The 13895-nt window shown below is 35.1% G+C and overlaps 1 protein-coding gene across 7 annotated transcripts in view; it reads right to left on the reverse strand.

Annotated features, from left to right (window-relative positions):
• Cdin1 (CDAN1 interacting nuclease 1) overlaps positions 1–11106 on the reverse strand; it is a 222771-nt gene extending 211665 nt beyond the window's left edge. Inside the window, exon 1 of one of the 7 annotated variants that reach the window (XM_048793130.1) lies at positions 10557–11084. In XM_048793130.1, the coding sequence (XP_048649087.1) occupies positions 10557–10657 (101 nt within the window). In that variant the 5' untranslated portion in view covers positions 10658–11084. Of the gene's footprint in view, positions 1–10556 lie in introns of all 7 variants that reach the window. The other 6 variants (XM_048793125.1, XM_015480845.2, XM_048793127.1 and 3 more) reach the window with 6 other exon arrangements.
• Between the last annotated feature and the right edge of the window lie 2789 nt (positions 11107–13895).

Consider the following 13895-nt stretch of genomic DNA (forward strand, 5'->3'; position numbering starts at 1 on the left):
ATACTTTGCTTTCTTATACAGCATTAGCTGCAAATCTGGAGATTTTCAACAGTCTTAAATACTAACCACTGTAAATAACACAGGTCTGCTATACCTCCTATTTCCTAAAATAAAACAAATTCAAGATTAGAGTTGGCTTATCTTATCCTTTCTTGTTCCTAGAGCAAAGGAGAGGTCTTAAAAATAACCAAAAAATTGAAAATAAAAAATAAATGTAAACTGTGGGTGGGAAGACTCAGTGACAATGCACCAGGTATTTTAAGTCTCAATCTTGGGTATGATTTATGCTCCCAAAACAACCTCAAATAAGACTAGACTTCACACAGAACTGCCCCAAGGAAAGACAGTACTTACATATCATAATGCCCCAAAGAAAGACACTACTTACATATCATGCCCAATGATATCAAAAACCATGAATCTATCTTACATTTTCCTCTATTTAAATTATTGTTTCAAAATATTTATTCTAATGATCTTGAACTTATTACTCTAAGTTTAATGTTTTAAACATTTTAGCAACTGAATTACAATATTTCGAACCCATGATACAATTCCTAAGAAATCTTAACATTTTGGTTTGGATAAAATATTGCAGAGCCCTCAGTTATCTCAATGAGACCCCAGATATTTATCAAGTTACTGTTTAAACACCATATGAAGTTTATATACTCATATTCAGCCAAGAAATAGTACTTGAAAGCGTGGCAAACCATGTCACAGTTCCTTGGCATGAAGAAGTGCTGGATTATGAGGAAGATCTACTAAATATATGCCTCTTAAAAGTATAGGGTTGGAGGACTGGGGTTGTGGCTCAGTGGTAGAATGCTCGCCTAGCATGCACGAGGCACTGAGTTCGATCCTCAGCACCACGTAAATGTAAAATAAAGATGTTGTGTCCACCTAAAAAAAAATTAAATAAATAAATAAATAAATATATACATATATATATATATAGAGAGAGAGAGAGAGAGAGAGAGAGAGTTGGAAAAAGAGAGGAAAGAGAAGTTAAGGCAGGTCCTATTTATATATATAGTTGGAAAAAGAGAGGAAAGTGTATGTGTGTGTGTGTGTATGTATGTGTGTGTGTGTGTGTGTGTGTATATATATTTAGAAAAAGAGAGGAAAGAGAAGTGTTAAGGCAGGTCCTATTTTCCCAGAGTGGCTAGGAAAGGGTTGGATACATGACCATCAGGTACCCCTCTTAAATAAACATGGGGCACAAGTTGTTCCATTCTGGTTTCAAACCCATGGACCCGACAATCTTGAATCTAGTTGTCTGTTCTGTTTCCCCACCCCCCAAAAATAAAGAGTTGTCATTCAGTTAGAAGTTCCACACGACAACTTTAGTATATTCACTGCAAACCACCTCACTGTATAAGAAATTTACTAACTTAACAGAGGGAAAAGGAGAAAAATGTCTTCAATCCAACACTTGAAACCACCTCCTTTCAATACAAACATAATTAAAACAAAGGAAAATGTATTATTTACCCATCTCCTATAAGATTGTCATGACTTTTCTATAGTAAGATACTTTTCAGACTTACTCTAGAAAAGTAAATGTTATAATGATTATTTTGTTTTTTAAGGAAAATTCAACCAATATGGCAAAAATGCACAAAATGTATAAAAAAAACTTAATGATAAATTCAGCTTATATTTGTTGAAAGTTAAACAATAAAATATTATTACCCTGTACTTTTATTGAATCTTCTTTGCTAAGGAAATACATAATTATTCTTTATTCTACAAGCAACCATTGTGGTATGAGTTATTCCTTAGAAAACTGAATATAGATTTAAAAATGAAATCACTATTCTTAAGAACATGAAAACTTCCCCCAAAACTAATAAGAAATATAATCAGCATATGGCTTCTTCTCAGAATAACATTATCTGAAGTTTTCTTCAAACATTCCTTTACAATAATTCAAGCTCATCTCACTTTGTAGCTACACAAATCCAAAAAAAGGACAAATATCTAATATTAGCTATACAAGTCCTTTAGAAAGCAAGGGAGCCAGACATTAACAAAATAACCTTTCAGGAGTCTTTAAAACTAAACTACAAATAAAATAAAATAAAAATAAACTACAAGGCAGCAACAAAATAAAAACCTGAAGTCTTATGAAATTTAAAAAACTGTATTTTTAAAAATTATTAAAGAAAAAACACAAAATAATATTTTCTTCTTTGACATTTCAACCTAATTAATGATCAATGCAGACATACCCCCAGTTATCTTCTGTGAGTGAGTGTATGAGTTAATGTTATTTTTGAAGGTCATGGAAATTAATTATATTTCTTTTGCAAAACCACCAATAGAATTTCCACTACAATAAAAGACTTTTTCTCCCTTTATGAGCATTCTCACTCATTATTCTGGAATCAGGCCTACCACAACATTATCAGAAGTGTAGAAAATTAACCACAAATTGAGAATCAACTTCCAATTCAATTGAAAGGTACAAAGCCAAAAGGAATAATATTTCAATTTAGTAAACCAAGCCCTACAGTATCAATTATCCACTGCAATAATCTACTATGATTCTTAAAAATTAATGAATCTAAATTAAAAAGGTTGTTTTTTTAACGAATCATATTGTTGCACATCTGTAATCCCAGCTATTCAGGAGGCAAGAAGATCACAAGTTCAATGCCAGCCTCAGTAGCTTAAACTCTGTCACAAACTTTAAATTAAAAAAAAAAAAAAAAGAAAAAAGAAGGCCTGGAGATGTGGGGATATAGCTCACTGGTTAAATACCTCTGGATTCAGTCCCTAGTACCAAAAAAAGAAGAAAAAAATTTAATACCATTATATATCAAATATGAAATACTGAAGGCAAGTTTCTGTTATCTTGGTTATATTCAACTGATGATCAAATCTTATGTGTTCACAACCATACTTATAATCAACCAATCCATGTAAATAGTTTTTATTTTTTGCAAAATCTAATGCCTTTGTTTTAAAGTAAAATTGGGTTTTATGTTTCAAAAAGTTATACTCAGACATTTCTACTATTGTAGACAAGGACTAAACAATAATCATATTTTACCAATTCTTCAAAACTTTCCAAGAGTTGTGTCAAGTGTTTTATGCACCATGTTTCACATAATCTGCACCATGGCCTAGGGGAATGAACAGGGAAAGGCAACAGAGTGAGAATTAGATTCTGGATAGATACCTGGGTTTGAATTGTGCCTCCTCTACTTCCTAGCTAAGGAAATGATCCCCCCTTTTACAGATGAAACAACTGTGAGTCAGATTAAAAAAAGAGAGAGAGAGAGAACCAAGTCATTTCCTAAGAACAAAATGTTATAGGAAGCAAGAACAGTGGAATACAAGACTTCTTATAGGAAAAGTCAATACATCTTCAACAAATGTATCATGTGCACCCATAGGGAGCATTTTTGGGGGTGCGGGGACAACTGCAGCCAATGATTGCACTAAATTAAACCAAGACCAAATAAATGTAACTTTAAGTAAAGTTTTGTGCTTGTCCCTTACCTAGCCCACTCCTAACCAGACTGGAACCCTAAATCACTACCAAGAATCACTAAGTTTAACACTGAGAAATATATAGTAGAACTATCACTGGCTCTTGTTTTCTTATTAAAACAGGTAAATAACCAAGTACATTATTTTAAACACAAGGAGCTCAGCCAAGCAAGTTTTTAACTACTACTTTTGATATTCCACAGGAACAGAATTTAAAGCCACTCATATGAATGAATGGTTACCTATGTTTTGATCTAAGAGTGGGAAGACAGTAGAAAATGTTGTGGGCCAATACAAAAAATCAGGCTTAGAAATGTGAAAGGCACATCAGAAAAACTTGAGTACAATGTTTATGGGCAAAGATAGAGCAATAGGTATAGATAATTATCTGCTTAGAGATTTATAATATCAGGGGTTGATTTACAACTCAGTAGAACAGCAACTAAATAACTAATGCATGCTAAGGGAATTCAGAGAACTTGTGCCAAAGGACTTAGTTTACCAGCAGAAGAATTTCTAACAAAGGTATATCTCCTCCTTTGAGAATTCTACTTAACGTACCATAACCAAAGGAATTGTTCAACAAGTCCTTGATTTCTAACATTCTATGATTCTCATTTGTCATAGTCATTGGATATGTCTTATACTCTTTCTTCAGACTGCAAATAAGTCAAAATTAATTATATTATCTTTTTTTAATCTAAATAGTTCACAAACAGTAAACACATTGGATTATTACAGAATAAATGCTCTGAGTGGTGGAAAACTCTATAAACCCAATGAAAATCATGGGCTGATTACAGGATAGATTGTTTCACATATAATGGCAGTAGCACATGATACTGGTTAAACAAATACTCTGGTAAAACAGAGAATCACCATTACATGAATACCAGTAATAACTGTTTCACGAAAGAACCAATGATGGATACTAAAATCACTTGGGGAAAAGTGTGGTAAGAAACAAGTCATTTGGAAGTGGAAAATAAACAACAGTAACCTTACAGTGGAGATATTTGACAGGCATCACCTTAACAAAGTGGATAAGGTTATCGTCACCAATAATAAGACATCTGAAAAAAAAAAAGACATCTGAAGTCATATACCACTGATATGATGCACTAAGAAGAACGCAACATCATTTCTGAGGCATTGTTGCCAAAAATATTTAACTTCTAAGAAAGCAAACATCAAATACAAATAGAGGGACATTCTAAAAAGACAATAGGTAAGTACTCTTAAAAAGTATCAAAATCACTAGACACAGTGGTGCATGCCTCTAATCCTGGTTACTCAGGAGACTGAGGCAGAAGGATCACAAATTCAAGGCCAGCTTCATTAATTTAGTGAAGCCCTAAGCAACTTAGCAAGACCCTGTCTCAAATTATTTTTAAAAAAGGGGTTGGGGGTGCAGTTTAGTGGCAGGGCATCCCTGGACTCAATCCCCCATACCACACACACACAAACAGTATCAAAATCATAGGAGAAAGAAAATAGTATGAAACCATCACAGATTGGAGCAGACTTAACATATGACAACTAAATCCAATGTGTGATCCTAGAACAAAAAAGGGAGATTAGTGAAAAAAAAAAATAGCAAAGTTTAAAAAAAAAAAAAAGATCTGTGCTCAGAGTAGTATTTTCTTCATTATATTGTTTTATTGTGTGCATATTAAGAATATGTAACAATAAATCTCATCAACATGTACAACTATAATGTACCAATAAGAACTGAGGAGAAAAACAGAAAAATAAATTATGATAATAATTTTAAAAGATCTGTAGATTAACTATATTCCATTAAAATTAATGTCCTGATTTTGACAATTATACTACGTATAAGATGTAAATGTTAAAAGAAGCTGGGTATGGGGTATATGGAAATTCTCTGAACTATTTCTGCAACTTTTTTGTAAGTTTAAAATCATTTCAAAAATATATATAACATATAATCAAATATATATGTAATGTTTGGGGAAGAAATTAGAATGTAAAATATAATCTTATAAGTAACAGCTGATTGGCCTGGGAGTTTCTACCTGAATAAGGTGGTCTAGGCAAAAAATTGTAAAATGCAAATCAGTAAATGTGTCCTCAACAACTACTTCCATGAAGTATGCTCCATGTTCTAGATACAATTACTATAACACTGCAGAACCTAAAACAACAGAGTAAATCTTGCAGTTGTTGAGATACTAGAAGTCACAAAGTGCTACACCTTCATTTTAAATAGGGGGTACTGAGACTAGAATGGTTAAAAGGTTTGCCCAAGTTCAATGTTATGACTAGGAAAGACCTAATTTTTTAATATTAGTGAAGATAAAAAAGTCACACAGAAATGAAGCTACCCCAGAAGCCAGAGAGTAAGAAAAAAATTAAGCTGGAGACAAAATCAAACTACATTTACACTTCTTAGCATATGTTAACATTTATTTATTTTATAAATTTATTTCATAATAAATTTGAGCCAGAATGATTAAAAATTTAAAATAATAAAGTTATTTTTAAAATTCAGAATAAAATTTAAGGTTTTTTTTATGTTAGGATAGGAAGGGACTTTCTATGCATAAATGCAGAAAACATTTTTAAAGCATAAATTTAAGTTAAACCTGTCAAAAACAGAACAATATTTAAGAGCAAACAACTGGGAAAGTATCTGTAACAATATGACAGATAATAGATGAACAGCCTTATCATATGCAGATCAATTAATAACTACAAATCAACAAACAGTAACAGCAAACACTCCAATAGAAAATTAAGCAAAGGACACTAAGCAGGTAATTCAAGAAGAAAATTAAATGATCAAAACATATTTTGAAAAATGAAGATTGTATTATAATTTTAAAAATGCTAATTACAAGATGTCATTCTTGATTTAACATATTAAAGATTAATACTGACTCTTCTCAATGCTGGTAAAAGTTGCAAAGATAGACACTCCCATGCTCTGCTAGTAGTAGGATTAGTACAATCTTTTTGATAGTAATTTGTCAATACACATCAAAATCCTTCAAAACATGAATACTCTTTGATTTGAAATAGCTAGTGGTTGACAAAGTGTGGATGGACTCCTGGAATCACTGAGACCCTCTCAGGGATCTACTAGGTCAAACTATTTTTATAGAAATAGTAAGATATTACTTGCCTTTCCCCCTGTATTGACATTTGAACTTACAGGGTAAAATAACTGTGGGTAAGACTGCCAGTTCCTGGGCCAGAGCACTATAATTGCACTAGCAGTCACTATGTTCTTCACCATAATATATTTGCAGGGGGAAAAAAAGGAAGAAAAGAAGGAAGAGAGGGAGTGTCTGCTTCACTTAAGAATATTCACTAATTATATTAAATCTTGTCCTTTTAAAATTCTATATGACAATAAGTAAATACAAAGCACATTTACTGCATATTGAAGTATGACAGTTGTCTCAGGGGAAAGCACTTGTATGATTGTTTGAGTGCTGAACTAGCCACTTTTTCCATTGCATGCAATTCTTACTTCAATGAACAATGAACAAAGTATGATTATTCAGATTTGGGTATCTGGCAGACATTTTCTCAAAAATAAATGACGTGAGGTTGTCACTTCCAGGAAAACAACTGATAGCATTTGTTGCGAACGATAAAATTTGAGCTTTCAAGGGAAAATTCAAATATTGGAAAGCTCATATCCATCACTGTAAGCTTGACAGCATCAGATCTTACAGACTTCTGATGAGACCAGTGGCGCTATTAACAAATGTGATTTTTTGATATTGTATAATAAAAGGTGACAAAACTTGGAAGATTTTTTGTAAGAGTTCACAACCAATATTTTTCAAATGAACAATGCATGATGATAAAGATCATGCATGGGTAAAAGATCCATTCATAGTTCACAACAGGCTAGAGGACTATAATGCAAGAATGTGAAAAGTTCTGATTCAGGTTTTGGATTCCACTTTGCAAATGACCTTTTAAAAATACTATTTGTTGCCAGGTACAGTGACACACACCTATAATCCTAGAGACTCCCTAGAAACTCAGGAAGTTAAGGCATAAAGACCTCAAGTTTAAGACCAGCCTCAGCAACTTAGCTAGACCCTGTCTCACAATAAAAAATAAAAAGGCCTGAGGAGGCAGCTCAGTGATAAAAACGCCTCTGGGTTCAATCCCCATCACCAAAAAATAAATAAATAAATACCATTTGTTGGATTTTGTATAATATCAAAAATATTCACAATTATCTACAAAGTCTATTATTGTTCCCTTTCCAACTATATATCTGAGACCAAAGTTTTCTAATATTCTTTAATCAAATACAATATAACAAGTTGAATGGCAAAAGCAGATGTTTTTCTTTATTAAGGCAGGAATTAAAGAGTTGTAAAAGTGTAGACCAATGTCATTTGCTCAATACTTTTTTTAAATTATGGTTATTATTCATAAAAATGTTAGCAAGTAATAAGTTTACTGCTTTTCAAATAAATTAATAAATATTTTTTAATTTCTCAGTTTTAATTTATATTTTGGTAAATATCTACAGATAAAATCTATATAAACAACAGTTCTTTTTTCTTCAACACATTTTTATAGTGTAAAGGGATCTGGAAACCAAAAGGGTAAGAATTTATGATATGGTCATTCCCAATTTCTAGAAGCCTAAAGAAGACAATCAGATTTGACACTGTATATGTACAAAAAATAAAAATTATGTTAAAAATTAGAAAAACAGAACCTTTGAATGCAACAATAAGGAATTGGATAATACAACTAAAATATAATATTATTGGTTACTTGGAATAATTTTTGAAGAATTTTTAAACATGAAGCATGTTCATATGCTCATAGTATGTTGTGAAGGGAATAAGATCTACAAACTAAATGTGCAAAGATAACGCACTAAAAAATAGACTAGAAGAAAAAAAAGACTAGAACTCCAAGTATGTGAATGCCATCCACCAAGAAAATAATTGCTATTGTTATTATTAATATTAAAGCTAAGTATATATTAATATTAAAGTTACACTTAGCTAAGTATAGAACACTAAACTAAGAGAGGAAAAAAAACTGTATTCTAGGCACTGTTTGGTCATTAAATATCTCTGGGATATCCTTGGGGTGAACCCAGAAGCTTGAGCAAGCAAAGCAAGCAAGCATTCTACCATTGAACTACATCTTCAGTCCTTCCCTGGAATTTTTGACATTGTCTAACCTCTACAAGCTATCAAAAATTATAATGAGATCCTTACCTAACCAACGTTCTCAGTCTAAAGCCTACCCAAAACCTTTTCAACACTAAGTAAAAGAGTGCTGCAATGAAAATTGATTGAAACCAACTCCAAAATCACGCTACAGAATTCTGATCCAACCTACTAAATAGATCATTAATTCTTTCTTTTGCAAATTAATTTGACTTATTCTCTTTCTACAGGAAAATTTATTTAAATGAGTTATCCCCTAAATAGTACTTGGGAGAAGTAAAAAATATTTGGGCATATCATAAATAAGAAAGAAAGGTCATAAAAAAACAAGCAAGATAGTATGGTACTCCAAAGGAAGGGAATCTTCTTAAAATGCTGCTCTGAGTACTGGGGAGGTTACTTCTTATAGAGAACACAAGAATTTTCTATAGGGAAAAAAGACAGAAAAAAGAAAGAGAAGGAAGAAAGAAAGAGAAAGCAAAGCAAAAATACAAAGTAGTAATATATGTACATAATGGGACCAGAATATTAAATAAATAAATAAATATATAAATATAAATATATATATATGCTCTATTCTAAAACTGCCCAGAAATATCTATTTTTTCACTTGACTGATCAGCCTTCACCTGTTTCTTTGTTCATGAACAAAACTGGCAACTGTTAATGATAGAAAATCAAATTCTAATTTGTCAATTTTGTTCCCTGTTAGCAAGTCTGAAAAATCCTAAAGATTATAAAGGGATAAATACTGCCCTAAATTCAATCTGGGTAATATTGAAGAGAGACTCCCTCACTTTATAGACTAGGAAAACCAGTTCAACAGAAAACTGAGGTAGTAATAAAATACCTTCAACTTGTGTTTCAATTTTTATCATAATACCTATCATCCAATCACTTCTATTTCCTTAAAAAACAAATAAACCAACCACATGTATAGTGATGTCTAGTCAAGAGCTATACATCAGACAGGAAAGTCCTCATGAAGGGATAACCATGCTCAAGGCCCCAAGGCCATAGAGCAAAATGGTATAGGTTTGGAATTGGTTTGGAGTTCAGAAAAAAAAAAAAAATACACAAAAATTTTATACTTTTAACTTCATAAATACAATAACCTGGTTGTCCTGGTTCTTCGAGTAATGACTGATCTGTTTCCCCCTAAAATAAGGAATCTATATCATATAATTCTTAAAGTCTTAGAAAATTGGATAATCTTAAAATCACTGGGGGAAAAAAAGAAGTGGAGTTTAGGGGAGGAGAGAAATCAGAAATACATGTGGAATATGTACACATATGAAAAAAAAAACATTCAGATCTAGTTGTTCAAGTGGCCAATGACTTAAAGTGGAATCCCCTGGGGTACTAGTCTCTGAGTGTACCAAGCACCCTTGAGATCACTTAATTGGGTAGTCAACATTATGAGCCAGTCAAAGGGTATGAGGCCCCTTTAGGCCTGTGCTCCCTTGTTTGTTTCCAGTGCCCAACTGAAAAGTGGTCCTCCATTTATTCCTTTTGAACTTACAATTCATTATGTCACTTTGTGAAGCCTCTGTCACCCATCTTCCATCGCTAGTTTCTGTCAAGTAACCACTGGACATTTAGGAAACACCTACTATGTGTGCCCACCACCTAACACATATCAAGTAAGTATTTGTAGACTTGAATTTAATTGCAAGCCCTTGGGAGGCTTCAAAGGACTCATCCATTAAGAGTTTTGTGAGGAAGGCAAGTGAAAAAAACACCTTTTTCACCATCCTTGATCTCCTGACACTTGTGTTACTCCCAACTCATGTGTGACACGTGGTTCCTAAGAGTGACTGGACACAGCTGCTGCAGGCAAAAGGCTTCCAGAGGGGAGAGAGGGGCACTTACCTGGGGAACCTCTGCTTCAGCTTCCTCAGGCTCTGCCTGGTGGGCGGTACAGACACTAGGCACTGGGCTATCTCGTCGTACTGGGCTTTGGTCAGTATCATGTTGGGCCAGGGACCAGGAGGAGGCGGGACAAGGAAACAACACCCTTGGGCCCAAGCAGCCTTGGCGCCGGGAGATGTGGGGGTGGACGCACCGCGGCAAGGCCCAGGGTCCTGGTCTTCCTTAGCTGGTCCTCGGCCCCCCCCCCCCCCCGCCCCGAAGCACACCCCAAAGTAGCACAGGAGAAGCGGAGACTCGCCGTGTCCCAGGCTTCACCCGGCACCTCCTCGGTGGGGGCGGGTTGTAGACGCGATTGCCCTGGCAGAGTTTACTGAGCAGGCGCAGTGAGCCAGGCCAAGGCAACTCGCCGCCATGTCAGGTAAGGGCACGCCAACCAGGAAGTAGCAGCCACCGGCGTGGAGGGCACAGCTTCTGGGTCTCGACAGCAGATATGCTCAGCGTCGCCCACCTGGGGTCGATCGCTTCTGCTCATGGAGTTCACGCCCCGCCTGTTGCCAAAAGCCAGAAAGGCCTCTCTCACGGGCCAGGAAGAAGGCTCGTGAGTGCTCTGCCAGCCATCAACTTGAGTCCCCGAAAGCCTCTGCCAGAGCGCGTAATTTGAATGTGTTCCCAGTCGCTGCAGTTTAGGCGCAGCCTCAAGCAGGGCCCAGCCTGCGAAGAAACGTCCACACTCTGTTATCATGAGCCGAGCTGTAAACTGCATTTGCGTGCCTTAAGCATACAGTTTTGATTCTTGAGTCCATTTGTTGGCGTGTTTGGGGAAAGTCCTATAACTTCTACAGTTCGCGTGGAAGGCAATTGGTCCTTGGTGGGATACCCGACTTAAATATTACATCAGCAGACAACCAACAAAGGACACTAAAGAATGTTACTTTCACTCCCTACAGTTAGATGCTCGAGGACTAAAATCATATCTTGTCTTCCTAAACCTAGATCTCAGAAAACAGGCATCCAATAATTGGAGAAATGAGTCACTGAATTAATCCTTTGTTTTCTATATGTGCTGTGAGTGGATCTCAGCCCTCCTAAGGCAATTTATTGGAACATCAGCCCCTCCTTTAATCCCTTTTAAGAAATTAATTTGATTCTTGAGTCCATTTGTTGCCCTTCTTCACTTTAAAATTTAACATTTAAACAAATGAAAGAAAAAGAACTTAGCTTTTAGAAAACGTAAGTGGTTTGAAGTCTTTTCATATGGAATAAAGTGTGGGTTGGAAGTTTAGCTTAGATATGCTTCATTGGATAAATTCCTTAATCCACTGTGGCCTCAGTTACTTTGTCTATAAAATTGATTTTTCATTCATGGGGGTGTTTTGAAGATTAAATAAGGTAGGACAAGTAAGGATTGCTTAGCATAATGTTCAGCAAATAGTCTAAATAAAGTAAACCAAGTAAAACTACTTGATAAAAATGGACAGGGTGTTTACTAGATTTTGTTTTCCAGACTTCCCATGTAAAACTCACTTAATCCTCATAACTTCCTGTGATGCAGGTTCTATTGCCTTTATCATTCCCCTCCTCCCTTTTGTATAGAGTGAATAAAGTAAGGCATGAAAAGATTAAGGAACTTTCCAGAGGTCATGAGAAAAAATAAGAAGCTGGGGTAAGGATTAAACTCCCAAAATTTGGTTTCAGAGTCTATGGTCTTGCCAACTCTCAGCAATTAGTACCCAAATAGTATACTCTCCTAAGCCCAAAGGTTAAGGATTTTTTTTTTTTTTTTTAAGAAATTCGTTACATTTTGAAGAATCTTTTAGTGGAGATTTTAAAAATTAAAATTTCACCACTTTATTTTCTCAGGCATCCTGAATTCAATAACCATCATTTTTTTTCCCTGAATATTTACATCAGCATGTTTTCTTCCCATATGCTTTGCATCTAACTCTGGTTGTGTGACATTAGTACATAACTATTTATTTATGGCAGCATGGCCTGGACTTGCCACCTGGCTAGTTTGTTGCTGACCCTGCCATGACTTTTACGTGAAAGCTAGCTGACAATAAGCAGACACCACTTGATACCCCCATTCCTTTCCCCTTTGCAACTTTACTCTTTCCAATTCACAGCCATAAGACTTTTATAGAAAACATCAGTTCAAGGATGTTTGCACTAGTTATTTTTATAGCAACTCTTCTTTCTGGCTCTTATCCTGTATTCACCCTCACAACCCTTAAGGAAAATGCCAGGTTTGTTTTCTGTTTTTATTTTTAACATGCTGCCAGTTTACAATCTTGACCCAAATCCAGTAGATTGTTTAGAGTTAGAGCTGGGAGAAAAGCACAGTTACATTACTGTTTTCATTGGCAGTGACAGTAGTGTTGTTTATTAAGCACAAAACAGAAGCAGAGCAGAAATGTTTGGTTGTTATTTAATTGGTTTCATTTTTCTTACAATGTGAAATGGTTGGGGTTAGCCAGTTAGCCCACTGAGGCAGCCTTTCTCCCTCTCTCACTCTTCTCTGTCTTCCTCCCATTTCCCATTGTACTCAATGCCCCTCATCTGCTATTACTTTTTTAGAGTTGCTTCTGCATGCTTGAGTCCCCCACCTCCCCGTTTCTCAGTCAGCCAGCAATATGATTTCCCCACTAAGTGAAATAGGGTTGTGATATAAAAACACAAATACCCCAAAGAATTGACTACTGTTTAAAATCAGCCATGAAATGTGTCACCTTAAGCAACTGACAGCCTCTCCAATCCTGAATGTTCTCAGTGTAACCCCAAGTCTCCTTCTGAAGGGGAGAAAAAAAAAAGCTGATAATATGGAAAAGGTATAGGAAACAAGACCAAGAAAATATGTCAAAGTGGGGACTAATACAGTTGGCTGGAAGAACAACTTACAGCCGGGAAAGACAGATTGGGGGGGATGGGCCAGAGATCTCTCTGCCAATTCCTGGACAACATGAATGTTGAACAATTTTAAAGGAGTATGGGGTTTGGCAGAGAGGCATCAGAGCATCATTTCAACAAGCATGCTAACACAAGAACTAAAAATAAGAATGACCCAAGTCACATGCCTGGGAAAGTTATTCCTACTGGAGTAAAGAGTTCTAGGCAGAGTGAAAGGAGTTAAGAATGTTCAGCCTTGGAAAGAATCAGCCACACTTTCAAACAGTCTGCCAAATCCAATGCATGTTTTAAGAAATACTGACATTATTATTTTTATTATTCTGTAAAGTCTGATTCTACTCATGGAGTCTCTGGTAGTTAATACACTATTTTAAAGAAAAGTCATTGAAATTTACTGAGTAAAGAAAAAGAAGGATGCTAAAATTATTTGAG

This window comes from Marmota marmota, unplaced genomic scaffold (genome assembly GCF_001458135.2).
Source record: "Marmota marmota marmota unplaced genomic scaffold, marMar, whole genome shotgun sequence".
In the NCBI taxonomy this organism is placed as follows: Eukaryota; Metazoa; Chordata; class Mammalia; order Rodentia; family Sciuridae; genus Marmota; species Marmota marmota.